Source organism: Oryctolagus cuniculus, chromosome 12, assembly GCF_051225735.1.
Source record: "Oryctolagus cuniculus isolate XC-2025 breed Fujian yellow rabbit chromosome 12, ASM5122573v1, whole genome shotgun sequence".
In the NCBI taxonomy this organism is placed as follows: Eukaryota; Metazoa; Chordata; class Mammalia; order Lagomorpha; family Leporidae; genus Oryctolagus; species Oryctolagus cuniculus.
The window spans coordinates 74,462,338-74,488,666 of NC_142878.1; the positions used below are offsets into that span (position 1 = coordinate 74,462,338).

Here is a 26,329-nt window from a genome sequence, read left to right on the forward strand (position 1 = left end):
GTTTACATTCTGCTGGAGCAGGGAGCAAGAGGGAGAGGTGGATGGTAAGTTTTTCAGTTTTCTAATTGTAAAGAAGGTTTGAAAATCTCATTAAAATAGCAGGAAAAAAATAGCAGATACACACATCTATAGTCATTCCCTCTTAAAACCTCATTAAACTTCTCTAAAACAATTTAGAAAAATTTAGGTATACATAAAATATGTATCAAAAAGAATAAATTAAATACATATACAACCACTATCCAAAAACTGTGTGTCCTTTCCAAATTACAACTTTCTCCCACAAGCAAAAGTAGCACTATCCTGACTTTCTGCAAATTCATTTCCTTGCTTTTCCTTGTAGTTGTTGACACCTGTAACAGATCTAAACAATGTTTTAGTTTTGCCTGCCCTCTGAACTCTGAGTATATAGAATTATATTGCATGCAAGGATTTTTTTGTCTCTTGTTCTTTTCCTGAACAGCTGGTCAGAGATTTATCCAGAATATATGTAACTATGATCCATTCACTTTCATTACTTATTAATATTCTTTTGTATGTACCATAATTTACTCATTGTAATGGCAACTGACACTTTGCCTACGATAAACAATGCAGCTCTGAACATTCTTGAAGAGATACTCTGCATATGTGCATGTATTTTTCTAAACATTCATAGAGAAGAGGAAATGATTACAAGATATGTATATCTTAATTTTGGTATTTAAGGCTACGTTGTTTTCCAAAGTAGCTATACCAATTTACATTCTCAGTCGCAGCATGAGAATTCTTGTTAGTGGATTAGTGGACATTCTTGCCATCATCAGACAAATCAGACTAACTTGGTGCATATTTGTTAGGTATGTAACAGTATCACCTGATTCAATTTGCATTTCAGCTTTTTAATTGGGCACAATCCCTTTTATGTGCTTATTGGTAATTTAGATCTTCTCTTGTAAAGTGTCTATTCAATTCTTTTATTCATTTCCGTATTAAGTTATTTTCTTAATGACATCTAAATATTTTTATATGGTAAAATATTGTCCTTCACCAACCTGTGGCTTGCCATTTTTACTCTTAATACGATCTTTGAGGATGTTCTTAATTTTAAAGTAGTCCAATTTGTCATTAATCTCTTCTTTTATGGTATGGTGCTTTCTTCACTTTTAATTTTTATTTTGACATAATTTCAAGCCTACAAAAAATCTGGAAGATAGTTGCAAAGAATTCTTGTATACCCTTTACTTGGTCTTCCAAATGTTAATATCTTACCACATCTGTTTTATCCCTTTCTATATATACAGATATTTTTATTAACCATTTGAAAGCTATAGGAATGACTCCTTTTTATTCCTTGATACTTTATAATTTCCTACTTAAAAATTCTCATATGAACAAAGCACAGTCAGCAAATCTACAGTTTTATGCTTTCCAACCATTCCTTTTTGAAAAAAAAAAAAAAAAAAGATTTATTTATTTACTTGAAAGTTAGAGTTACACAGAGAGAGAGAGAGAGAGGAAGGGAGGGGGGCAGGGGGGGAAAGTCTTCCATCCAATGCTTCACTCCCCAATTGGCCACAACTGCTGGAGCTGCACTGATCAAAAACCAGGAGTCAGGAGCTTCTTCCAGGTCTCCCATGTGGGTGCAGGGGCCCAAGCACTTGGGCCATCTTCTACTGCTTTTCCCAGGCCATAGCAGAGAGCTGGATCAGAAGTGGAGCTGCCAGGACTAGAACCGGCGCCCATATGGGATGCCAGCACTGCAGGTGGCAGCTTTACCCACTATACCACCAATCATTTCAACAGTGTGCTTTATAATATATAATATACATCAGATATATATTATATATAAATATTAATATATAATTATATGATATATTATGTAACATCTAAATATATAATATATAATAAATATAATATATATAATAAAAGAATACCGGGGCCAGCATTGTGGCACAGCAAATTAAGCCATTACTTGGGACACCTGCATCCCATGAGTGCTGGTTCAAGTCCCAGCTGCTCCACTTCTGATTCAGCTCCCTACTAATATACGTGGGAAAGCAACAGAACAGGCCCAATTGCTTGGGCCTCTGTCACCAATACGGAAGACTCAGATGGGATTCCAGGCTCCTGGTTTTGGCCTAGTCCAGACCCAGCCTTTATAGCCACTTGGGGAGTAAACCAGTGGATAGAAGATCTCTCTCTGTCTCTCCATCTCTTTCTCTATAACACTGCCTTTCAAATAAATATTTAAGAAAAATTAAAAAGATCTCTTCTTATTTGTTTACTTAATATCTATCAGTCTCATGAATTTTTATTTTATTCAAAGGGTTACAATCCATTGTCATTCATATTCTTAAACAAATTGTCCCAGATTTGGCCATTAGGAGCCCTTCAAGCTATTTCCTGTGTCATTTTGACATGTTCAATCATTCTTTGAGCAAGTTCCTTACTTTCTGGCACAAGAAACCCCAAGCTTATCTTATCAATCACCCTTGACAACTTCTCGTTCTTTGCCTCTTCCCAGTCCCTCCCTGTGCTTGATCCAGATGTTGCCTTCCACAATCATCATCTGCTGATCATCTTCCTACAGGACAGCTAGATATAACCTACTTGACTCACCCCGCAGACTGCAGATACTCCTCTGCGCCCCTCTCACTGACAGTATGCCTCCACGGAACTTATGCCTGCTTGCTCTAGGCCTCCCAGTTAGAACTCCCCAGTCAAACCTGCTTGAGTAATGCTCCGGGCCCTGGAAGCATAGGCCCCTCTCTTTCTTTCCCTCTTGTTCCCAGTCTGCTGGTTGAGCATGCATGTCCTGGATAGCTCCCTCTTCCTGTAGGCCCTGTGAGGGATCTGTAAGTAATCAAAACCACTTATGTCATTTCATTCTTTTATTACTGCCTACTCTGTGCCTTACCTGACAGGCACACCCAAACCTGACTCTCCTTCAGGTCAGGGCTCTCCTAAAGAGGGACCATCCTGGGGCCCACACAGTGGCAAGGCAGGCTAAGCCTCCGCCTGTGATGCTGGCATCCCATACAGGCGCCAGTTCATGTCCCAGCATTCCCTTCCAATTCAGCTCCCTGCTAATGTGCCTGGGAAAGCTGCAGAGGATGGCTCAAGTGGTTGGGCCCCTGCACCTACATGGGAGACCCGGATGAAGTTCCTGGCTCCTGGCTTCAGAGTGGCTCAGCTCCAGCCATTGAAGCCACTTGGGGAGTGAACCAGCAGACAGAAGACCTTTTCTCTCTGTCTCTCCCTCTCTTTGTAACTCTGCTTCTCAAATAAATAAATAAAATCTTAAGAAAAAAAAAAAAAGAGCACCCGTCTTGATTGGAAAAAAACTCGACACAGATCAGGCCAGAGTCACATAATATCTATCAGCATAAGCAAGTTTCTTTTGACAGGGCCACAGAGGCACCAGGCCATCTGCCAGGATAAAAAAATATCCCATGAAAGGCACACTGTAGATATCTCAGACCAGATCACTGAAGCCCCATCAGGGCAGGGACAGACTCAAAGACCAAATCAAAGGAAAATTCAACAATTTGGTGTTTTAAAGAAAGCTTCCTCAACCTCAAGTTCCTCAATACATTTCCTCTATACCTGCTAATCTCTTTATTGTTCTAACTTTTGTATTTTTTGAAAGATTGATTTATTTGTTTATTTGAAAAGCAGAGTTACAGAGAGATAGGGAAAAATAGAGATCTTCCATCTGCTGGTTCACTCCCCGAATAGCTACATCAGCCAGGACTGGGCCAGGCCAAAGCCAGGAGCTTGGAACTTCCTCTGGGTTTCCCACATGAGTGGCAGAGGCCTAAGGACTTGAGCCATTTTCTACTGCTTTTCCAGGCACATCAGCAGACAGCAGAATTACAACTGGAGCAGCTGGAACTCCAACAGGTGCTCCCACATGGGATGCCAGCCTAACCTGCTGCACCACAACACCAGCCCCTCTCTTTGTATTCAAAGTTGTGATCTACTTGGAGTTAATTTTTGTGTATGGGGAAAGATAGGGGCCAAGTTTTGTTTATTTCCTACACAGATAACAACATGTTCCAGTGTCACTGATTAAAAATATCAGTCATTCTGCATTACTCTACCATATCATCTTTTATTGAAATCAAGCACAAATAAATGTGTGGGCCTGTTTCTGGGATTATTTTGCTTTGTTTGTCTTTAGGCTGCCACCACACTATCTTAATGACTTCAACTTTTAGAATTTTGAGCTGGTATTAATCTTTTTTTTTAAGACTTTCTTGTCTATTCTTCTTGGCCTTGTCTAGTTGCATAAAATTTTAGCATCATTCTGTCAAATTCCAAAAATCTTAAAATTCTGGTTGGGAATACATCAAAGGCATAAACTTGGAAATAACTGAATTTTTTTTTTTTTTTTTTTTTTGGACAGGCAGAGTGGACAGTGAGAGAGAGAGACAGAGAGAAAGGTCTTCCTTTGCCCTTTGCCGTTGGTTCACCCTCCAATGGCCGCCGCGGCCAGTACACCGCACTGATCCAAAGGCAGGAGCCAGGTGCTTCTCCTGGTCTCCCATGCGGGTGCAGGGCCCAAGCACTTGGGCCATCCTCCACTGCACTCCCTGGCCACAGCAGAGAGCTGGCCTGGAAGAGGGGCAACCGGGACAGAATCCAGCGCCCCGACCGGGACTAGAACCTGGTGTGCCGGCGCTGCAGGCGGAGGATTAGCTTATTGAGCCAGGGCGCCGGCCGGGAAATAACTGAATATTTACAGTCATGAATCTTCCAACCCATGTACATGATGTTTATTTCCTCTTTATTTAAGTCTCTTTTAGTTTTGTTAATTTTGTCCATAAAAGTCTTGTACAGGCCTGTGCAGTGGCTCAATAGGCTAATCCTCCACCTGCAGCACCGGCACACCGGGTTCTAGTCCCGGTTGGGGCGACGGAATGTCCCGGCTGCCCCTCTTCCAGTCCAGCTCTCTGCTATGGCCCAGGAGTGCAGTGGAGGATGGCCCAAGTGCTTGGGCCCTGCACCCCATGGGAGACCAGGAGAAGCACCTGGCTCCTGGCTTCAGATCAGTGAGGTACACTGGCCGCAGCGGCCATTGTGGGGTGAACCAACGGAAAAAGGAAGACCTTTCTTTCTCTCTTTCTTCTCACTGTCCACTCTGCCTGTTAAAAAAAAAAAAAAGTCTTGTACAAGTACTAATTAGATTTATTGCTGGGTCCTTGATTTTCTTTGATTCAACAAAAAAATCACATCTTAGTTCCAGTACTAAGTAAGATAATGAAACCACAATAAATGATGTCTTCCCTACTGAAAGGTGCCATAGAACATGGACAAAGGGAACAGGTGCTGTGGTGCAACAGGTTAAGCTGCCAACTGCGATGCCAGCATCCCATATGAGCAACCAGCTGCTCTGCTTCTGATCCAGCTCTCGCTAATATGCTTGGAAAGGCAGCATGAGCTGGCCCGAATACTTGGGTCCCTGTCACCCATATGGAGACATAAGTGGAGATTCAGGCTCCTGGTTTTAGCCTGGCACAGCCCCAGCAACTGTAGCCTTTTGGGGAGAAAATCAGTGGATGGAGTATCTCTATTTCTGTAACTCTGCCTTCCAAATAAATAAATAAATATTTTTTAAAAATTTTAAAAGAACATAAACAAAATGAATAGGACAGCTACTTGAACACTCCTGAAAAGTAAATGGTAGCGGTTGGATTAGGAAAGAAAAACGGAGTTTGACATCCAATGTATCGGAGGAGAATTTCCCATTTTTACTCTGAGGTTTACCAACCTGCATTCAACTAGGATAAAACCAAGAAGCAAAAAGAATGAGCTCCAAAAGAAGTCATTACTTTTGTCTCAAGGAGTGGGGAAAGAGACTCAGCACTGCTTCAAAGAAAGGGAGGGGAAAGTTCCCTGTCTATCCCTTTTTTCCTTCTTCTCTTGTCTCACAAACCCAGATCCCAGGTAACTCCACAGCTCTACTCCAAGCAGAGTCCCAAGGGAATGGGTGGACCCGTGTTACTTTTCTCTCTGTCCTAATGCTAACTCACACTGTACACAGGCAGAGTTACAGGAAGTGCACAGCAGCACAACTGAAGTCTTAACTTGCCCGCTGCAGAACCACAAAGGGGAGCCCAGGAAAGAAGAGAGTATCAAGGAAATCACAGAAAAGGAACAGCTTGGAAAAGCTACTCACTTAACTTGTTTGTAAACTTCTGGACTCAACCCCAAGCTACACAGGTGTGAGGCTTACCTGAAACAGCAGAACAAAGACTCTGAGAACAAACCACAGGCGAGACCAGACCCATACTGGGCACTACATGGCACACAGACAGAATATATTCAACTAGCACTGCAAAGGCTTTGAGAATGGAACTGACGTAAAACTGCAATTCACAGAAAGCTGGTCAGAACTTTCAGTCTGAATCCACCTAGGCCAATTTTTGCTAAAAAAAAAAAAATCAATATCCTCCATAACATTTACATAAGACCCAGAGTCTCATATTATTAAAAAAATTCAGTATATAACCCAAATATACTAAGCGTATGGAAAAGAAAAATGTCTGCTTCCTTGAGAAAAGACAACCAACAAAAAGATACTGAAATTATCTGACAAAGACATTAAAATGGCTACCAGAGGGGCCAGTGCTGTGGCAGAGAAGGTAAGCCTCTGCCTGAAGTGCTGGCATCCCATATGGGCACCAGTTCAAGTCCTGGCTGCTCCACTTTCAATCCAGCTCCCTGCTAATGTGCCTGGGAAAGCAGCAGAAGATGGTCCAAATATTTGGCCCCCTGCACCCCCATAGGAGAGACCCAGAAGAAGCTCCAGGCTTCTGGCTTCCAGCCCTGGCCAATGTAGCCACTTGGGGAGTGAACCAGTGGATGGAAAAACTTTCTCACCTGTTCGCTGGCTCTCTATTTCTGACTTTCAAATAAATAAAATTTTTTAAAAATGGCTACCAGAAAAATGCTCAAAGAAGTGTAAGTGGGCACTCAATAATCTAAGCTTCAAACTCAGTGGATCAGTAAAAGTAAAACAAATCGAAAGCATGTAGAAGGTAAGAAATAATAAAGGGCAGAAATCAATAAATTCACAAAAAATTGCAATACAGAATACGAATAAATAAATCTGCTTGTTTGATGATCAGTAAAACATACAAACTTCTAGCAAGACAGACAAAGAAAAAAGACACAAGTTAACAATATCAAGACTAAAAGTAGGGGGCATCAGTACCAGTCCTGAATATGTTACAAGAATAATGATATGCATAAACTCTATGCACATAAACCTACAAAAATTAAATAGATGAAAAAGACTAATTCCTTTAAAACTAGAAATGACAAAAACACATCCAAGATGAAATATATTCCTGAAAAAGTTCTTCAACTATTAAAGAATCAGATAGTTAAAAACTTTCTGAAAAAGTAAACTCTAGGCCCAAATAATTTCACTAGCAAAATCTAATAACGTTCCAAGAGGAAACTATGCAAATTCTGTACAATCATAACAGAAAATAAAAAAGGATGAAATACTTTCAAATTCATTTTATGAAATCAGCATTACAATGATACAAAATCATATAAAAACAGTACAAGGGGAAAATATAAAGATGTATATTATTAATGAACACAGATATAAGAATGCCCAATAAAATATTAGCAAACAAAATCAAACCAAACAAAAATAATGATATATCATAATGAAATAGGCCTTATACTGTTAACACAAGGCTAGTTCAATTTTCAAAATTCAATCACTGTAATCCACCATATTAATACTGTAAATAAGAAAAAATACACTATCATATTAACGGATGTAAAAAAGCATTTGAAAATATTCAAGATCCCTTCATGATAAAAATACGTTCAGCAAAAAAAAGAATAAAGAAATCTTTCTCAACCTTATAACGTGCATCTACCAAATAAACCAAGAAAGCTAGGAAAAAATGATTTTGAATGTTTCACGTCAAAGAAATGTCAAATCTTTGAGTAGATGTGTTTACTCTGATTTGAACATTACACAATGTATACATGTAGCAAAACATCACAGTACTCTATAAATATGTATGATTTTCTGCCAACTTAATTTTAAGAATTTTTTTTTTTAAACCTTAGTAGTAGAAGTCCTATCTACTGCAGTAAGTCAAAATGATTTTTGGGGCTTGCACTGTGGCGCACCGCCTGTGGCGTCCACATCCCATATGGGCGCCAGTTCGAGTCCCAGCTGCTCTCCTCTTCCAATCCAGCTCTCTGCTGTGGCCTGGGAAAGCAGCAGAAGGTGGCCCAAGTCCTTGGAACCCTGCACCCGCATGGGTGACCAGGAAGAGGCACCTGGCTCCTGGCTTCGGATCGGCGCAGCTCCAGCCGTTGTGGCCATCTGGGGAGTGAACCAACTAAAGAAAGACCTTTCTCTCGGTCTCTCCCTCTCATTGTCTGTAGATCTACCTCTCAAATTAAAAAAAAAAAAATCTTTAAAAAGAAAAAATATTTTTGTTTGGAATATTAACAGATTGGAAAGGAAGAAATCAAACTGCAGCTTTAGAAAATTTGTCTAAATTGATAATCCCAATGAATTTTTAAAAAATTAAAATAACCCCTAGGGCCAGTGTTGTGGCACACAGCAGGTTAGGCCACTACCTGTGATGCCAGTATCACATTTGGGCACTGGCTCTCAAGTCCTGGCTGTTCCACTTCTAGTCTGACTCCCTGCTAGTGTGCCTGAAAAAAAGCAGCAGAGAAGGGCCCAAGTGCCTGGGACTCAGCTGCCCACATGGGAGACCCAGATGGAGTTCAGGATCCCTGGCTTAGACCTGACGGAGCCACAGGCTGTTGTGGTCATTTGGGGAGTGAACCAGTGGATACAGGATCTCTTTTTCTCTGTCTCTCCCTCTCTGTAACTCTGCCTTTCAAATCAAAAAATAAGTCTTTTAAAAAAAAAAAAAAACTTCTGGCCGGCACCGCGGCTCAATAGGCTAATCCTCCGCCTTGCGGCGCCAGCACACCGGGTTCTAGTCCCGGTCGGGGCGCCGGATTCTGTCCCGGTTGCCCCTCTTCCAGGCCAGCTCTCTGCTGTGGCCAGGGAGTGCAGTGGAGGATGGCCCAAGTACTTGGGCCCTGCACCCCATGGGAAACCAGGATAAGTACCTGGCTCCTGCCATCAGATCAGCACAGTGCACCGCCGCAGCGCACCGGCCGCAGTGGCCATTGGAGGGTGAACCAACGGCAAGGAAGACCTTTCTCTCTGTCTCTCTCTCTCACTGTCCACTCTGCCTGTTAAAAAAAAAAAAAAAAAAACTTCTAAGAGCTGGTAAGATCACAAGAACAAGACACAAAATCAAAACACAAAAATAATTATTGCTATATGAACAATTGGAAAATGAAAGCTTACAAAATAAATAATTTACCATAGCTTTGAAAAACTACTTTGGCATATAAAAATGTATGGAATCTGTATGTATAAAACATTGACAAAAACATCAAAGAAGATTTAAATAAACAGATACACATCATGCTAATATCCTGAACATTCAAATTTATAAAGACATCAATTCTCTTCAAACTGATCTACAGATTTAACAGAAAAGCAATCGAAAGAATTTTTGTATCTATAAACAAATTGATCCTAAAATTTAAATAGAAAGGTAAAAGAACTAGAATACTGTAATAGAGAGAGAGAGAAGAAAGGTGAAAAAAGCACACTATTCAATTGTAAGGTTTATTAAAAATGTAAGTAACCAAGTGTGGCAAAGGGGTAGACAAATCAATAGAACAGAATTGAGAACCCAAAAACAGACTCAACACACAAATACAGCCAACTTTCTTTTTTAAAAGTACAATGGCGATTCAATGAAGAAAGGCTTTTCAACAAATGGTGGTGAACCAACTGGACACTCACATATAAAACATATAAACCTCATTCTAAGCTTACATTTTATAAGCAGACAGGAAACTAGACTGCAATCTGAGGGTCTCTTCAGCAAGAGGAAACAAAAATTACAGCACAAGGACTGCCAAAACATGAAATTCTGATAAACCACCCAGCAACTTGAGCTGAGATACTCATGACTGTCTTAATCCACTTTGTGTTGCTTTTAACAAAATATGTGAAGCTGGGAAAATTGTACAGAAAACAGCTCTACTTTGCTCATGGATTTGGAGGCTCAAAGTCCAAAATCAGGCAGCCCATCTGCTCAACCTCTGGTGAGGGCCTCTGGCTACATCACAACTTAGCAGGTAGCACACTGCCAGGAACTCATTTAAGAGGGAGCGAGGTTACACAGCAAGACAGGAGACAAGAGAGCAAGACCAGGGGCATCTCCTGGGAACTAATCCAGCCCCACCAGACCTAGAAAGCGTGGATTAATGAGACAGCATTAATCCATTCATGAAGAAGGGCTGAGTTCCCAGCTCCTGGCTTCAGGCTGGTCCAGCCCCAGCTAGTGTAGGTATGGGGGCAGCAAACCAGCAACTGGGCAAATTCCCTTTGTCAATCTCTTTCTCGCTGCCTTTCAAATATTTTTTAATTTTTAAAAATACTTCATAAAAAGATTAATAACATTGACAAACCTCTGTTAAAGAGAAGGCTCTGGGGCCAGCATTGTGGCATAGTGGGTTAAGCCACTGCCTGCAATGCTGGCATTCCATATGGGTGCTGGTTTGAGACCCAGCTGTTCCACTTCCAATCAGCTCCCTGTTAATGTGCCCGGGAAAACAGCAGAAAATGGCTCAAGTACTAGGCCCACTGCACCCACACGGGAGACCCAGGAGAAGCTCCTGGCTCTTGGCTTTGGATTGGCTCAGCTCTGGCTGTTGTGGTCACTTGGGGAGTGAACCAGCAGATGGAAAAATTGATCTCTTTCTCCTTCTCTCTAACTTTGGCTCAAATAAATAAATAAACCTTTAAAGGGGGGGGGGGCTCAAATAACCAAAACAGTATTGAGAAAAGAAGTAATGGAATGGAGGCTGCAGACCTCAATAGATAAGAAAGTTGCTTCTTATAAATTTTCAAATAAATATGAAAAGCTATAGAAAAAGAATAAATTCTTAGAAAAATAACCATCTAAAACTCATTATTTAAAAAGTACAAGTAAACATTCTCAAATCAAATATAAGCGTCCTCAAAGCAGCTTCAGTTCAGTCCATCAAAGTGTTAAGGGGGGGTTATCTCTGTATTGTACCATTACAAACTATTTTATCTTTATTTTGCACCTTTCAAATTATTTACAAGGGTGTAGGTTACTTCTTAAATTTTAAAAGGGAAAAAAGTTGGCAGAGAGGGGCTGGGAACTTCAGGTTCCAGTCTTAATTCTGTCACAAGTCCAGCTAAGTAGCCTTCATTATATCATTTAGTTTGTGAACAATATCAGTTTCCTCGCCTACAAAATGAAGGTATTAGACTAGATTTAAATTTAAACCAGATTTGATTTCACATACCAATTTAACATATAAGACAGATATTAATCCTACTTTTCAAAAATTGAGGGCAGGCATTTGGCTAAGCAGTCAACAGAGCAGCTGGGATGCCTCTGACCTTTATCAGAGGACCCGGGTGTGAGTCCAGCTCTGCTCCTGATCTCGGCTCCCGTGCTGTAATGTACTATGGAGGCAGCAAGGGATAGCTCAAATAGTTGGGGTCCTTGACACACATGTAGGAGACTCATTTTGGGGTGCTAACTCTCAGCTGCCAACTGGCCTAGCCCTGGCAATTACAGGCATTTAGGGAATGAACCAGCAGGTAGCTCAAGCTCTCTCTCACCTACTCTATCTCTCAAATATATAAATGAAAAAAAAAAGTTTGTTGTTTTATTTCTGATATACATACAGATGAGATGATTAAAACACTGCCAGAATGAATGGCTACATACAGTTCAAATGGCCAAAATTATCACTTTGGTAGACGATATCCAATTAGACTAATTTATAAGTAACAATAACATATACCACATCCTGTTTCACAACAGTGACCATTAACAGTTACTTTGCAAGAGTATGCACAATACCTAGGCATTCAAATATTTCTTTGAATAAAGAATAGACAGAAAGTTATATTCATCAAAATTTGGCCAGGGAGGGGCCAGCACTGTGGAATAGCAAGAAAGCCACAGCCTGCAACACTGGCATCCCATATAGGCACCAGTTCAAGTGCCAGCTGCTCTACTTCAGATCCAGCTCTCTGCTAATGTGCCTGGCAAAGCAGCGGAGGATGATCCAACTCCTTGGGCCCCTGCACCCTCATGGGAGATCTGGATGAAGCTCTGGTTACTGGCTTTGGTCAGCCCAGCGCTGGGCATTGTAGCCACCTGGGGAGTGAACCAGCAGATGAAAGACTTCTTTCTGTCTCTCCTCTCTCTCTGACTTTCAAATAAAAAAATCTGCTAGGGAATGGAAACTTTCAGCTTTATTTTCTATATTTCCACAGTCTTGAATTCTAAGTATTATATAATGCAGATATTAAATTAAAAATTTTAATGAAAAAATCTGAGTTCTTTATGGTTATTTGCCTTTTCTTCCAAAAGTCAAATTGGGATTTCAGTTACATCTATGCAAAATTTGTCCAGTATAAAATCATCATGGCTATGTTTGAATGTTTCAACTGTTTAAGAATTAGCAGTCTTTAAAAAAAAAAAAGATTTATTTCAAAGGCAGAGTTACAGAGAGGCAGAGGCAGAGGCAGAGGCAGAGAGAGAGAGAGAGAGAGTCTTCCGTTCACTGGTTCACTCCCCAGATGGCCACAACAGCCAGAGCTGCACCAATCCAAAGCCAGGAGCCAGGAGCCTCTTCCAGGTCTCCCACGTGGGTGCAGAGCCCAAGGACTTGGGCCATCTGCTACTGCTTTCCCAGGCCACAGCAAAGAGCTGTATCTGAAGTGGAGCAGTCGGGAGTCGAACTGGCGCCCATATGGGATACCAGCACTGCAGGTGGCGATTTTACCCGTTTCACCATAGCACCAGCTCCTGAATTAGCACATTCTTAAAAATCCTTAATGGCATGGCACGGTGGAGTAGTGGGCTAGGCCTCCACCTGCAGTGCTAGCATCCTGAACGGGCACCAGTTTGTGTCCCGGCTGCTCCTCTTCCAATCCAGCTCTCTGCTAATGTGCCTGGGAAAGCAATGGAGGATGGCCCAAGTACTTGGGCCCTTCCATGCATCCACATGGGAGAACTAGAAGAAGCTCCTAGCTTTGGATCAGTGCAGCTCCAGCCGTTGTGGCCAACTGGGGAGTGAACCAGCAGATGGAAGACCCTTTCTCCCTCCCTCCCTCTCTCTATAACTCTGCCTTTCAAATAAATTAATTAAATCTTAGAAAAAAAAACTACTCTAAGAGCATCTTGCTTCTCTTCAAGAGCACTCCTTGACAGGGTTCAGATCATTATCCAATGGGGTGGCAACCTCATGCATATGTCTGTCATGCTTCTCAACTGTCAATTGTAGGTGCACTCAGCTCAGCTTGATTGTTAACACGTGTTATGGACTAAACTGTAGCCCCTCAAAATGGACAGGTTCAAGCTCTAACCCCCCTTACTGTATTTGTAGATAAGGCCTTAATCTCCAATTTGTTGTGTATTGATGTCTGGCAAAAGCGTAACTGAGGAACATTTGAGACCTGCCTGAAAGGAACAGTCTGTCAATTCCTGTTGACACATTAATACACAACCTTGGATTCAACTAGACCAACAGTGTATTCTATCAGGTCTCCCATCCTGCTAAAATTGACTTTTCTACATTACTTAATGCAATTCAACTGTATCAATAAGTGTCATAAATAATAGCCTTATTACACTAGTAACTGTGCTTACCATAAGACTGTGGTATAGTAAATGCCCTTTCCAGTTACTAATTTATGAGTACTTCTTTTGAAACAGATTATAACTGGATGCCAAAGAAATATGAGTAAAAGGCAATGAATTTATTCAGAATAAGAAAAGTCCCATGACAGTGTTGTACAAGGACTAACAAGATACACTACTGTGCTGAGAATAACTGAAGAAGATAAGACTACAGGCAGAAAAGGCAGGAAGATAATTTAAGATCTACAACCAGAAGCCAGGAAAGAAATGATAGCACCTCAGACCAGGGTAGCAGCAGCAGAGACGGTGGGAAGTCATTAGATTCCAGATGCATTTTAAAGGGATCGCCAACAAACTCTAACACTAGATAATGATGTACAAATGGAAAAGATAAGTTACAAGGGAACTAGAAAAAATGAAATTGTTATTTCCAGAAGGCTGGAGAAGACTATCACGAGGCTGGGACTCTGTGATAGGTGTTGAGACACACAAGCAGGAGATAGCACAGAAACATCTGGATACCAAAGTCTGAAGTCAGGCTGACAAGGAGCCCCTAAGCACAGCAGACAGCTGAATGATGAAAGTTATTTCTGAGCAGGAAAAGCAATTTCACAGGAGAGGAAGGGGAAACTGGCAGAGTAACGCCCTTAAGGAGAAAAGAGAGAATGGGCAACCCAGGGTATAAAACAGGATTGCTCACAACTCTGGCACACTGACATTTGGGGCTGGACAATTCTTTGTCATGGAGGGTGTTCAATGCACTGTGGGATGTTTACCAATACCTATGGCCTCTCCTCACCAGATGCCCCAATCCACCACCCCTAGTCAAAGCAATCAAAAACATTTCCAGGACCCAAAAGAGGCTCCTGGCTCCTGGCTCCCAGCTTCAGATCGGCTCAGCTCCAGCTGTAGCAGCCATTTGGGGAGAATCAGTGGATGGAAGACATCTGTGTCTCTCCTTCTCTCTGTCTGTAACGCTGCCTCTCAAATAAGTAAATAAATCTTTTTTAAAAAATGTCCCTAGAAATTGTCAAATGTCCCTGGGAGATGAGATTGTCCCCACTGTAGAGCAAATGGTATAAAAATAGAGGAAGTAGCTTTGCCAGAACACTGACTATTCATCCACAACAAAAGAATGATGGAAAAAGCTTGGAGTAGGGTGTGTAATCATTTGAAAGCCTCCCGCTAACTGGATCCTCCTAACTGTTACATAGGAACCACATGTATCTGTAAACTGGGTCTAAGCCAGAATTTTTATGTTTTTTGCATCCATCTATTTCCACATGCAAAATGCCCTTACAGACTTGGTTTTCCCTAAAGTCACAGGAAGAAATGGTTTGGTTGGAACTAAGTTAAACGTTATTACTCCTAACAGGTTATCAACTTTTAAAGAAAGTAAAGAAAATCAATCAAAAGGAACTTATTTCCAATGATAACCCACCTAACAGGGTAGTATTTATGCCTTTCAAATCATCCCACCAAATAGCCACAATGTTTAGAGGGCTCTGGCTCTGTCTGCCATCTTTATACCTACTGACCTCCCTATCAGGGGATATTAAGACAATCATCACAGTTCTTAGGTGCTTCAAGTTGGGGGTAAAGAACATTAAAGAAGCCCTCAGCAATCACGAAATGAGGTCTGAGAATTTAAAATGCAGACAAGGAGTTTTAAGCCCCAGGGCTACAGGAGCTATCTCTAAGAGAAGAAAAATACAGTCACAGCACCAGTGTAAGTCAGAGCTGCTCTAACAGGTCCCAATCTGCCATATCATGAATTAAGATTCCAGGGCAAAAATATATACAAATGGATTCCACAGAGTAAAAAAGATTGAAAACTATAATTTCTACTAACATACCTGGCTTCCAAACTAGAGAAATAAGCAACAAGCCAGAAATGCCTTAGGAAATCTGAATTGCAGATATTCTCTAGTACTGTCCTTTTTTATATAGTGCTTGGTTTCCTATCACAGAAGGAAATTAAATTGGTCAGGCATGACTTGTTTTTCCACTATGCCACTGTGGCTTTTGCCCAACATCCTGTGCTCTTTTTGATGATTAAATATTGAAACTCTGATTTGTTCTAAAAATGTCCTGAGACTCTAGACACTCTGATTACAATTTCTAAAGCAAATTCCATACAGCAAATCCGAAGAACAGAACATAAAGGATTAAAGATGCTGGGGAGCGGGGAAGGGCTGCCTAAGGAGCACCGGTCCCACCTCCCATCCCACACTGTACTATGACAGTCCCAGGCAAGCACTGCACCCTGCGCCAGGTTCCGAGGACACAGCCACAAGGAAGAGCCTCCTCTGCAGCCCTAAGTCCAAAAACAGACTCACTCACAGACCCCACTACCTCGGACCCACTGCCCACTGCCACCGAGCCAGAAAGGAGGTGAGACTCCCGGACTGCAAAGTCAACCAACAGTCTCCTAGATAGGAGGAGGGGGGCACAAACAAAGACACCCGACCTCTGTGTCACCACAACCGCTCTGTTTCTGCTCCAGTTTCTCTTTTGGCCCCTGGAAATCTCTAAACGAAGTCTATATCATGCTCATTCAAGGTCTGTGTACTTAAAAGAGTTCCTAATTTAGAACTTCACTTGACAACGCGAAAAGTGACTTAGCCAAGATCACACAGATAGGTAAGTGGTCTGTGACCCCCTTAGAGGGGAAGGCTTCACTCAGAACCCTGCCAGGAGGCTTCCCACCAGCAGGGAGGCAAATAACCGCCTCCACATAGCTCTACAACTGTGTGTTCATGTAGGGGTGGACAGGAAGCACAGGCCCCACCAACTTTAAACACTGAACAAAAAGAAACAAGAAGCCACACTCCAAGAACCGTCCAATTTCTCTTAGAAAAATAAGTCCATTCTAATTTTTTTGACTTGTCTTTACCTTTACTCTGAGCATAGGTTGTCAACAGGTATGTTGTTATGCATATTAGTAACCAGACAGCACAGAAGCATTTTTCTGTGCAACCCCCCCACCATTCCCCTCCTACAGTCCCACAACCAGAGCAGGCCAGCTGTGTCAATACAGCACAAATCAGGACATCACAACATCACTGGGCAGTCTTTCCCAGGCTGGCTGTGACTAACTACAAGTCTTAACTTGATTACATTGCTAGGTTTCTACAATTCTTTAATAAACTCCCTAAAATCAGACCCATGTCTTCTTGTGTTTCGGGTCTGTTTTAATTCCCAAAAGCCTAGCATAACTGTCTGTTCTACAAACATTTGGTACAATGTATAAACAGATAGGTCATTTTCTTATTTATTATCTTTATTTATTTGCAAGAGAGACAGACAAATGGACAGAGAGCTGCTATCCCCTTCCTCAACTGTCTTCAACGGCCTGGGGCTGTGCCAGGCCAAAGCCAAACCTGGGAGCCAGGAACAATCCAGGTCTCCTACTTGAGTGGCAGAAACCCATTTTCTTTTTTTTTTTTCTTTTTTCTTTTTTTTTTTTTTTTACAGGCAGAGTGGACAGTGAGAGAGAGAGACAGAGAGAAAGGTCTTCCTTTGCCGTTGGTTCACCCTCCAATGGCCACTGCGGCCGGCACACTGCGGCAGGCACACCACGCTGATCCGATGGCAGGAGCCAGGTACTTATCCTGGTCTCCCATGCGGGTGCAGGGCCCAAGCACTTGGGCCATCCTCCACTGCACTCCCTGGCCACAGCAGAGAGCTGGCCTGGAAGAGGGGCAACCGGGACAGAATCCAGCGCCCCAACTGGGACTAGAACCCGGTGTGCCGGCGCTGCAAGGCGGAGGATTAGCCTAGTGAGCCGCGGCACCAGCCAAGAAACCCATTTTCTTTGAGCTATCACCACTGCTTTGCAGGGTCTGCATTCTCAGGAAGCTGGAGTCAGGAGCCAGGACCAGGGATCAAACCCAGGTACTCCAACATGGAGCACCAGCATCTTAATCAGTATCTTTTAACCACTAATCTAAACACTCACCTGGTAAAATGGATTATTTTCGAAATCTGGTATTGTCCATAATCCTATGACAAAAATATTACACTACAGTAAAGCATAAGAAGATGTCATATAACATTATCTAATTTTTAAATGAGTGGTTTTTTTTATTCATACTAACCTTCTGGTAGCACTTTAATAACAAATAAAACAGGTAACACAAACAAAAAATGTCAAGTTATCACAGTTTTCTGACCAAAAAAAAAAAAAAAACCTATAGATAATGTTTGTAAATTTTATCTTTCAACATTCTAAGGGTGGCCGGCGCCGCGGCTCACTAGGCTAATCCTCCGCCTAGCGGCGCCGGCACACCGGGTTCTAGTCCCGGTCGGGGTGCCGGATTCTGTCCCGGTTGCCCCTCTTCCAGGCCAGCCCTCTGCTGTGGCCAGGGAGTGCAGTGGAGGATGGCCCAGGTGCTTGGGCCCTGCACCCCATGGGAGACCAGGAAAAGCACCTGGCTCCTGGCTCCTGCCATCGGATCAGCGCGGTGCGCCGGCCGCAGCGTGCCAGCCGCGGCGGCCATTGGAGGGTGAACCAACGGCAAAGGAAGACCTTTCTCTCTGTCTCTCTCTCTCACTGTCCACTCTGCCTGTCAAAAAAAAAAAAAAAAAAAAAAAACATTCTAAGGGTGTTTGCTATGAAATGACAAAATCCCATGTTTTTTTTTTTTATAAAGATTTATCTTATTTATTTGAAAGTCAAAGTTACACAGAGAGAGAAGGACAGGTCTTCCATCTGCTGGCTCACTCCCCAATTGGCTGAGCTGATCCAAACCCAGGAGCCAGGAGCCAGGAGCCTGGAGCCTCCTCCAGTTCACCCACGTGGGTGCAGGGGCCCAAGGACTTGGGCCACCTTCCACTGCTTACCCAGGCCATAGCAGAGAGCCAGATCAGAAGTGGAGCAACCAGGACTAAAACCAGCACCCATATGGGATGCCGGCACTGCAGGCAGCAGCCTCACACGCTACGCCACAGCGCCAGCCCCCAATGGCTTTTTAAAAATCATTTTTGTAAACAGAATAGTCACCTAATAATTCATTCTTTATATTACACCATTTCTTGGCTTTTGCTGTGCTTACCATCAGAAAGTCCTAACACCTTTCTGTGTCTCTCCACATCTCAATCTTCCAAGAAACTTTTTCTTATGTTTCCAACTACGTACGATCTCTTCCAATGGCCTTTCATTATAATTATGTACACCATTTTTAATCTCTGCCAGTATATTATAAACTCTGTAAAAGTGGAAATAACTTGCTAATTTTTATAAACTGATCAATGTGTATTCCCATCACATTGGAATATCATATATAATATTAATATATATTATTATTGTATTAATACCTCTATACATCTGAAAATACAAGCAGTCTGCTCCTGAGAGTAAACTGTTGAAAATTTTTAATTTTAGTCATAACCATCATGAATCATTCTTATAATTTTTTTACAAAGCAAAAAAAAAAACTAAAGATTACTTTTCAAGAAAGCAATAACAAATAATAACATAAATGAGAATATATACTTCATAAAACCTCACTTATCTGAGGAGAAATTATAAATGTCTTAAAAGCAAAATAAAGGAGGCTGGCGCTGTGGCATAGCAGGTAAAGCCGCTGCCTGCAGTGCCGGCATCCCATAAGGGGTCCAGTTCGAGTCCCGGCTGCTCCACTTCTGATCCAGCTCTCTGCTATGGCCTGGGAAAGCAGCAGAAGATGGCACAAGTCCTTGGGCCCCTGCACCCACGTGGGAGACCCAGAAGAAGCTCCTGGTTTCAGATTGGTGCAGCTCCAGCCATTGCGGCCATCTGGGGAGTGAACCAATGGATGGAAGACTTTCCTTCTCTATCTCTCTCTGCCTCTGCCTCTCTGTAACTCTGCCTCTCAAATAAATTTTTTAAAAAAAGCAAAATAAAAGATATTAAAGCTCAGGGGCTGGCATAGTGGTACATCATATTAAGCCATCACCTGTGACACCAGCATCCCATATGGCGCTGCATTGAGTCCCGGCTACTCTCCTTTCTTAAGTTTTATTCATTTTATTTAAAAATCAGAGTCCCAGAAATGGACAAATTAAGAGGAAAGAGAGAGAGATCTTCCATCCATTGGCTCATTCCCAAGTGGCTGCAACAGCCATGGATAAACCAAACTAAAGCCAAGAGCCAGGAGTTTCATCTGGCTTTCTCATGTGGGTGGCAGGGGCCCAAACACTTGGCCATCCTCTGCTGCTTTTCCCAATCTCCCAGCAGGGAGCTGGATCATAAGTAGAGCAGCCAGGACTCAAACTGATACGCAAACTGGATGCCGGCATCACAGGTGGCGGCTTTACCCTCTATGCCACAGGACCAGCCCCAGCTGCTTCACTTTCAATCCAGCTCCCTGCTAATGGACCCGGGAGAGCAGCAGAAGATGGCCCAAGTGGCTGGGTCCCTGCCACCCACGAGGGAGACCCAAAATTCCTGGTTCCTAGCGTCAGCTATTAAGGCCATCTGGAGAATGAACCAGCAAATAAAGATCTTTCTCTACTCTCCCTCTCTCTCTGTAACTTCGCCTTTCAAAAAAATAAATTTTTTAAGTATAACAAAGCTCACACACACATCATCTCCTTGGATGACCCACAACTGACTTACTACAGGGTAATAATATCTGAAGAACTTAATCTCACCTTGAAAAGAACAGATTAGGGGCTGGCACTATGGTGCAGTGGGTTAAAGCCCTGGCCTGAAGCACCGGCATCCCATACAGGTGCCAGTTCTAGTCCTGGTTCTAGTCTGGGCTGCTCCTCTTCCGATCCAGCTCTCTGCTATGGCCTGGGATAGCAGTGGAAGATGGCCCAAGTCCTTGGACCCTTGCACCCACGTGGGAGACCCAGAAGAAGCTCCTGGCTTCTGATTGGCATGGCTCCAGCCGTTGTGGCCATCTGGGGAGTGAACCAGCAGACGGAAGACCTCTCTGCCTCTACCTCTATAACTCTTTCAAATAAATAAAATAAATCTTTAAAAAAAGAAAAGATTGATCAAACTGTAATTGTTTAAAATTCTTTTTTTCATGAACCTTTAAAAAAGCTTTGTTGTTGTGGTCGTTTACATTAAAGTCAGAGTGACGGACAGGGAGAGACAGAGAGAGAGCTCTTCTATCCACTGATTCACACACACACACACGTCAGGTACCCACACAGCCAAGTCTAGGCCAGGCTGAAGCCAGGGGCCAGGAACTCTATCCACATCTCTCATGTGGGTGGCAGGAATCCAAGTAATTGGGGCATCACTGGCTGCCTAACAGGCGCAACAGCAGGAAACTGTATTGGAAGCAGAAGTGGGACCCAATCCCAGGCACGTCTACGTGGGATTTGGGTGTCCCAAGTGGTGGCTTACCCTGCTACACCATAATGCCTACCCCCAAAGAGCAATCTTTTCAAATGTGATATATACAATTATACTCATATTTACAAACAGCAACTGAGTGCTTACAAGAACTACTGTTGGATTGGGCGCTTGGTGCAGCAATTAAACTCCCACTTGGGAAACCCACATCCCACAATAGAGTGCTTGGGTTCAAGTCCCAGCTCTGCTCTCCATTCCAGCTTCCTGATAATGCATACTGGAAGATAGCAAACGATAGCTCAAGTAATTGTGTCCCTGTCACCCACGTGGGAGACCCAGACTGAGTTCCCAGCTCCTGGGTTCAGCCTGGCCCAGTTTGGCTACTGCAGGCATTTGGGAATAAATCAGAAAATGCCACGATCTCTGTGTCTGTCTCTCTCTGCCTTTCAAACAAGGAAAAATAAATTTTCAAACATTAAAGAACTGCTAATAACTGCCCATAAGCACAAGTAAAAGTCATCATACCTTATATACTACCCCTAAAACTACACACATCACTGGGTCAATGTAACACAAACCAGGACATCATGGCATTACTGGGCAGACTTTCATAGCTCAATCAGACCAACCACCATGCAGAAAGAAATGTACAACATACTTCAATGTCATAAACACTTCAAAAATACTTTTTAAACAACTGTATTCTTCAAAAATGTTCAGTTTACAGACTCTAAAATAAATTAGCTCCCTAAAGGCCTTCAGGTTACCATGAAACAATCCATAAGCCAGGAAACACTGGTTAGCTAAGCACAAGACAGTTTTTCCTTCTACACACACACACACACACACACTCACGCCCTCTTCAGAGCAGGCACTCAGAAAAGAAGGAAACACGAGTAATACCCAGAAAAGTCCTCCAGATGATAAGTCACAAGACCCTCCTTCCAGACCCGGCTGGTCCTCATTTTAGTCATCTGACCCTGAATTAAAGTTTTTTCATCTGATTGCTATAAAAATTAAATAGCAATGCTCTATGTAAAAGAACTTTACTTATTTTTAAAATTTTTCTTACTTTCCAAATTAAGCATTCAAATACAAATATGTTAGTTGATTCCAGATTGCTTGAAAATGGAGTGTTCTCATTTTTTAAGCAAATTATTTTTTATAGAGCCAAAAAGGTCACTTCTAGTTCACAGCAAAATCATAACTGGATCAATGCATCCAAAACTAGGATATTAAAATGAGATAGCATGCAAAATGAGTTTGAATTGTATTTGTCAAAGGGCCAAGATAACAGTGTCACATGCAAGCAACCTAAACAAGCTAAATTTTGAGTCTTATTTAGGAAAATGAAAAGCAAAGACTCTTATTGCAATGTAAAAATCTAGGTTAGACTAAGAAGCTTCGTTTACAACACAGGGGCCAAGGTGAAGCCTGCATATAATCAGAGTAGAAAACAGACGAATATTTGACACATTTCAATTTCCAAACAGTTAATGAAAAAAACTGCATGCAGATTCTGAAGCCAAGAGTGATACAATGAAATGATATTTAAAGAAAATTAACCTAGCAGCCACACAGAGGATAAACTGAAGTGATCAGATATCAGAGTCAGAGAACTTGGAAGCTTTTACATTCATACAAATTAAGGTCCTATTATAGGTGATGCCTAAGGACACGACAAGGGGTGAATCTGACAGACACTACCGAGAGGCAGCTAGACGTGGTGACAGCTTGAATGAGGGAGGTGGAAGATGACTTGAAAATGATTCCGCCACCCGGTCATGGGTTCCCTACAGCAGAACCACACCTGCACATCACTAGCAGTTCTTACACTGGCTTTGCCAGACTGCACCTGCACCTGTTTAGCCTCTATACCCGCCGCACCTTGAGACAACACTCCCTGACAGACAGAAGCAACCACTGGCCCCATCATGTTGGTGGGGAAACACTCACTAACCAAAGGTTACAGATTTGTTTCTTCGGGAAGGGAGCTCACTTTTAACCCTGGGGATCTTCCTTCCAATCTACAAACTGGGGAATAGGAAAATTTCTTCTCTCTATCCCCCAACAATTCTCTACACATTTCAACTCCAAGATCAGTTCTATACAGATACCGTAAATCACCTGTACACAAAACAAACACAGATGACACCATTGATAGCAATGGGTTTAACAATATTAGCCAGGCAAATCGTATTTGTAAAGGGTTTGCTCTAAACCAGAGTAAAGACAGTTGATTACATCTAGAATTAAAAAGTCCTAAAAGTGATCTTGTGGGGTTAATGGACCACAAAACAATGAAAGGCAAATAAATTCTGTTCCAGAATGCACTGCTACATAATGATTCTGCAGTTTTGCTGGAGCTTTTTATTTTTTTAATTTCTGCAGTTTTAGGAACATGCTGTTGGAAAGCAAATACTGGATCCGAGCATTTCCTCCTGTCTAAAAAGCATACCATTAAGCTACTCCCAATTTCACTAAGCAGAATGGTGATCAATAACAACCTGTATTTAATCGAGATCTTGTTGCCTACCGTTCCTTCTAAGAACGACTTAGAAATTTAATTTTTAAAAAGAACTCAGGCTAATGCACAGGAGTCCATGAGTAAAGGAAGCTCTGGGGCTGGGTTTAGAGCTGATAGGGTCAATCTGGTTTAGAAACGTGTTTCATTTAGATTTGGGGGGGGGGGTTCTAAATCCTTATGTTTACATTCACTTTCTTCGCACAAACAAGAAAAACACTGTCATGAAATCTGCAAACTGCCATAGTTTAAAATACAAACAAAAAGCAGCCAACCTTGCAAGCAGATTAAAATATTACCTAGTAGGGTTAGCAAACTGTGACCTCGTGATAAACATGATAGCTCCCCGAGCAACTGTCCCTCTAACCCTTCCATTCTACGTCTTTCGGGGCAGACGAAAAATGCGCCTGTCTTCCTGTTGGCATGAAGACTGTGTATCAGGAAGGGCAGAGGATCGGGTTTAAAGCCACGGGCTCCAGCTGCAGCTCCTGGCTGCCGGAGCAGCACGGGCAGGAGGGGGAGCCAAGGCGCAGCATCGCCTCCGCTCCCGGACGCGAAAACCCAGTGTCTGCTCCTCCACGCCGAGAGCAGGTGCGAACCCGACGCGCTGGGCATCCAACGGCTGCAATCCCCTTCCTCCACCGCAGACCCAAGGAGGAACCTTCCAGTCCAGCCAGTCACCGGGGCCCGCTGGCTGAGGGCATTGAGCCGGGGGGTTCCTAATCCTTTTCCCCTGTCGGGGAATCTCCTGCACACAGAGCCACGGCTCCCCCCTACCTCACCCCGCGAGGAAACTCAACCCTGAGGCTGCAAAGGGGGCACGGGCGGGGCCCGCCAACACTTCACAGCCCCCGGGGGTCCCAGCCCCCGCGCTCCGCCCCTTAGGCCCCCTGCTCCCCGGCCGCAGCTCACCGTGAAGGGGACATCCCCGACGCTGCCCACAGAGTAGCAGTTGTCTCCAGGGTTGACAGCCCCGGTGAGGACCTGATGCAGATGCATCTCCGGAGCCCGGGCCGGAGAGAGGAACGCACGAGAGGGGCGCTGAGCCCCGCGCCCGGCCCTCCTGCGGCCGCGAGAGCCGCTGCCCCAGCCGCCTCCCTCGGGACCCACCCCGCGGCGGCTCCGGCTTAACGCCTCGCCCCCTTCTCGCCTTCCCCCCGCCTCCTCCCTGCCATGGGAGCTCCTCGACCGCCGCCGCCGGGTCGCCGCTCGGCTGCTGAAAGGCCCGGATGCTCCCACTGCCTGCCGCACCGGCGCACAAATGCGGGAGGAGCGCAAGGGTGCGTGTGAGGCGGGGGAGGGCTCTCGGGGGAGCGCGCGCGCGCGCGCGAGCTGGGCGCGTGCGGCAGAAGGGACGTCCCGCCTGCGGGAGAGGGGCGGCGTGCGCACGTCCCCCCTCCGGCACGCGCCGCTCGGGGTCGGAGGAGGAGGAGTGGAAGGGGAAGGCCTCCTCCCGCCGCTACGCTCCCAGCGCAGTCCTCTCCGTTCCCCCCATCTCGCCCCGCCTGTGCGCGTGCGCGCGCAGCGGTTTCCAGGGCAACAGCGCGCGCCGCGCAGACCCTTCGTCCTGGGATTGCGCGCGCAGACGTGCGGGAGTTCCCTTGGCTCTTCTGGGGCTGCGGCCGCCGGGGGCGGGGCGGCGCGGGGGACGCGCGGAGCCCCGCCGCAGTCGGGTTCCCGCGGCACGCACAGCCGCGGACTGGCTCTGCTGTGAGTCCAGTCTGTCCCCGGCTGCAGGACTTGATGGATGGTCAGTGCCGCTGACCTCAGACAAGGACGCCGTCACTGGGAAATTCCACCTCGGGAAAGGGTAGCGCCTGAGGTCTTGTTAACAGTACAACGCCCACGATCGCTTATTTTGCATCTTGCGGCTCTGAGGAAAGCCGAACTCCTCCGGCAGCGGAGTATTTTGCTGCCACCTTTTTGTCAGGGTTATTGCAGCCGGTGCAAGGTCCCCCTGGAGAGCGGTGACTCCTCTAGATTTCTGGTTTTTCCATGAGTGATGTCATGGATTTGCAGAATCGCCTGATTTCCCAGACTGTCTGCTCAACTTGACGTGGTTGACACAGGGATCGGACTCTTGCTCCAGGTCAACTCATCGCATTTTTGAGCGCATACTGTGTGTGAGTCACAGGGGCGGGGACGTAGAAGGAACACCAAGATAGAAGCTCCCCATAAAGCCAGGCAGAACGCCAAGAGTCTTACGATGGAGGTAGAAAAATCGATGCCCCACGGAGAAGGAGGCATGTGGACGAAGGACATGGCGTGCGTGCTGCGGGGACGCGAGCGGACACGCACGCTGCACAGGTGCTTGACTCTGGTCCGGTGCCAGGAACTGCGCCTCCCAGAGAAAGCAGCAGAAGCGGCGGTGAAATGGCCGAGCGAGTTAAGGGAACAAATGAAGCCCTGCTTTAGGCAGGTGATCCTGTGTAGGGGGTGGGGGAAGGCGAGAGCAAGGTATCCCGGAGGCCGTCTGCTGTGCCAGAACGCGGAGAGTCGAAGCTCCTCGAGGAAGCCCAGATTTCATTCCGCATGCAGAGGGCGTCCAGGCAGATGTCTCCGCGCAGAAATTCGTACAGAGCGAGCTGCTTTAGGATGAGGACTTTGTAACACTTGGAAATACCAAGGGAAGCATGGGCAAGATGGAAAGCAAGCACTTGACAATTGTTTGTAATGTGTTCAATGGAAAGGAGCAAGAGGAATAAAAAATAATTCCCCTTGGCCAAAGGCCTTTTCCTTTTGCTTTTATTTAGTGTC

The 26,329-nt window shown here is 44.2% G+C and overlaps 1 protein-coding gene across 4 annotated transcripts in view; it reads right to left on the bottom strand.

Moving 5' to 3' along the window:
• Positions 1–24,789, bottom strand: part of DMXL2 (Dmx like 2) — a 176,447-nt gene extending 151,658 nt beyond the window's left edge. For all 4 annotated transcript variants that reach the window (XM_008269002.5, XM_051821996.3, XM_051821997.3 and 1 more), the window contains exon 1: positions 24,485–24,789. In XM_008269002.5, coding sequence (XP_008267224.4) covers positions 24,485–24,571 — 87 coding nt within the window. In that variant the 5' untranslated portion in view covers positions 24,572–24,789. The remainder of the gene's footprint in view (positions 1–24,484) is intronic.
• Positions 24,790–26,329: the final 1,540 nt, after the last annotated feature.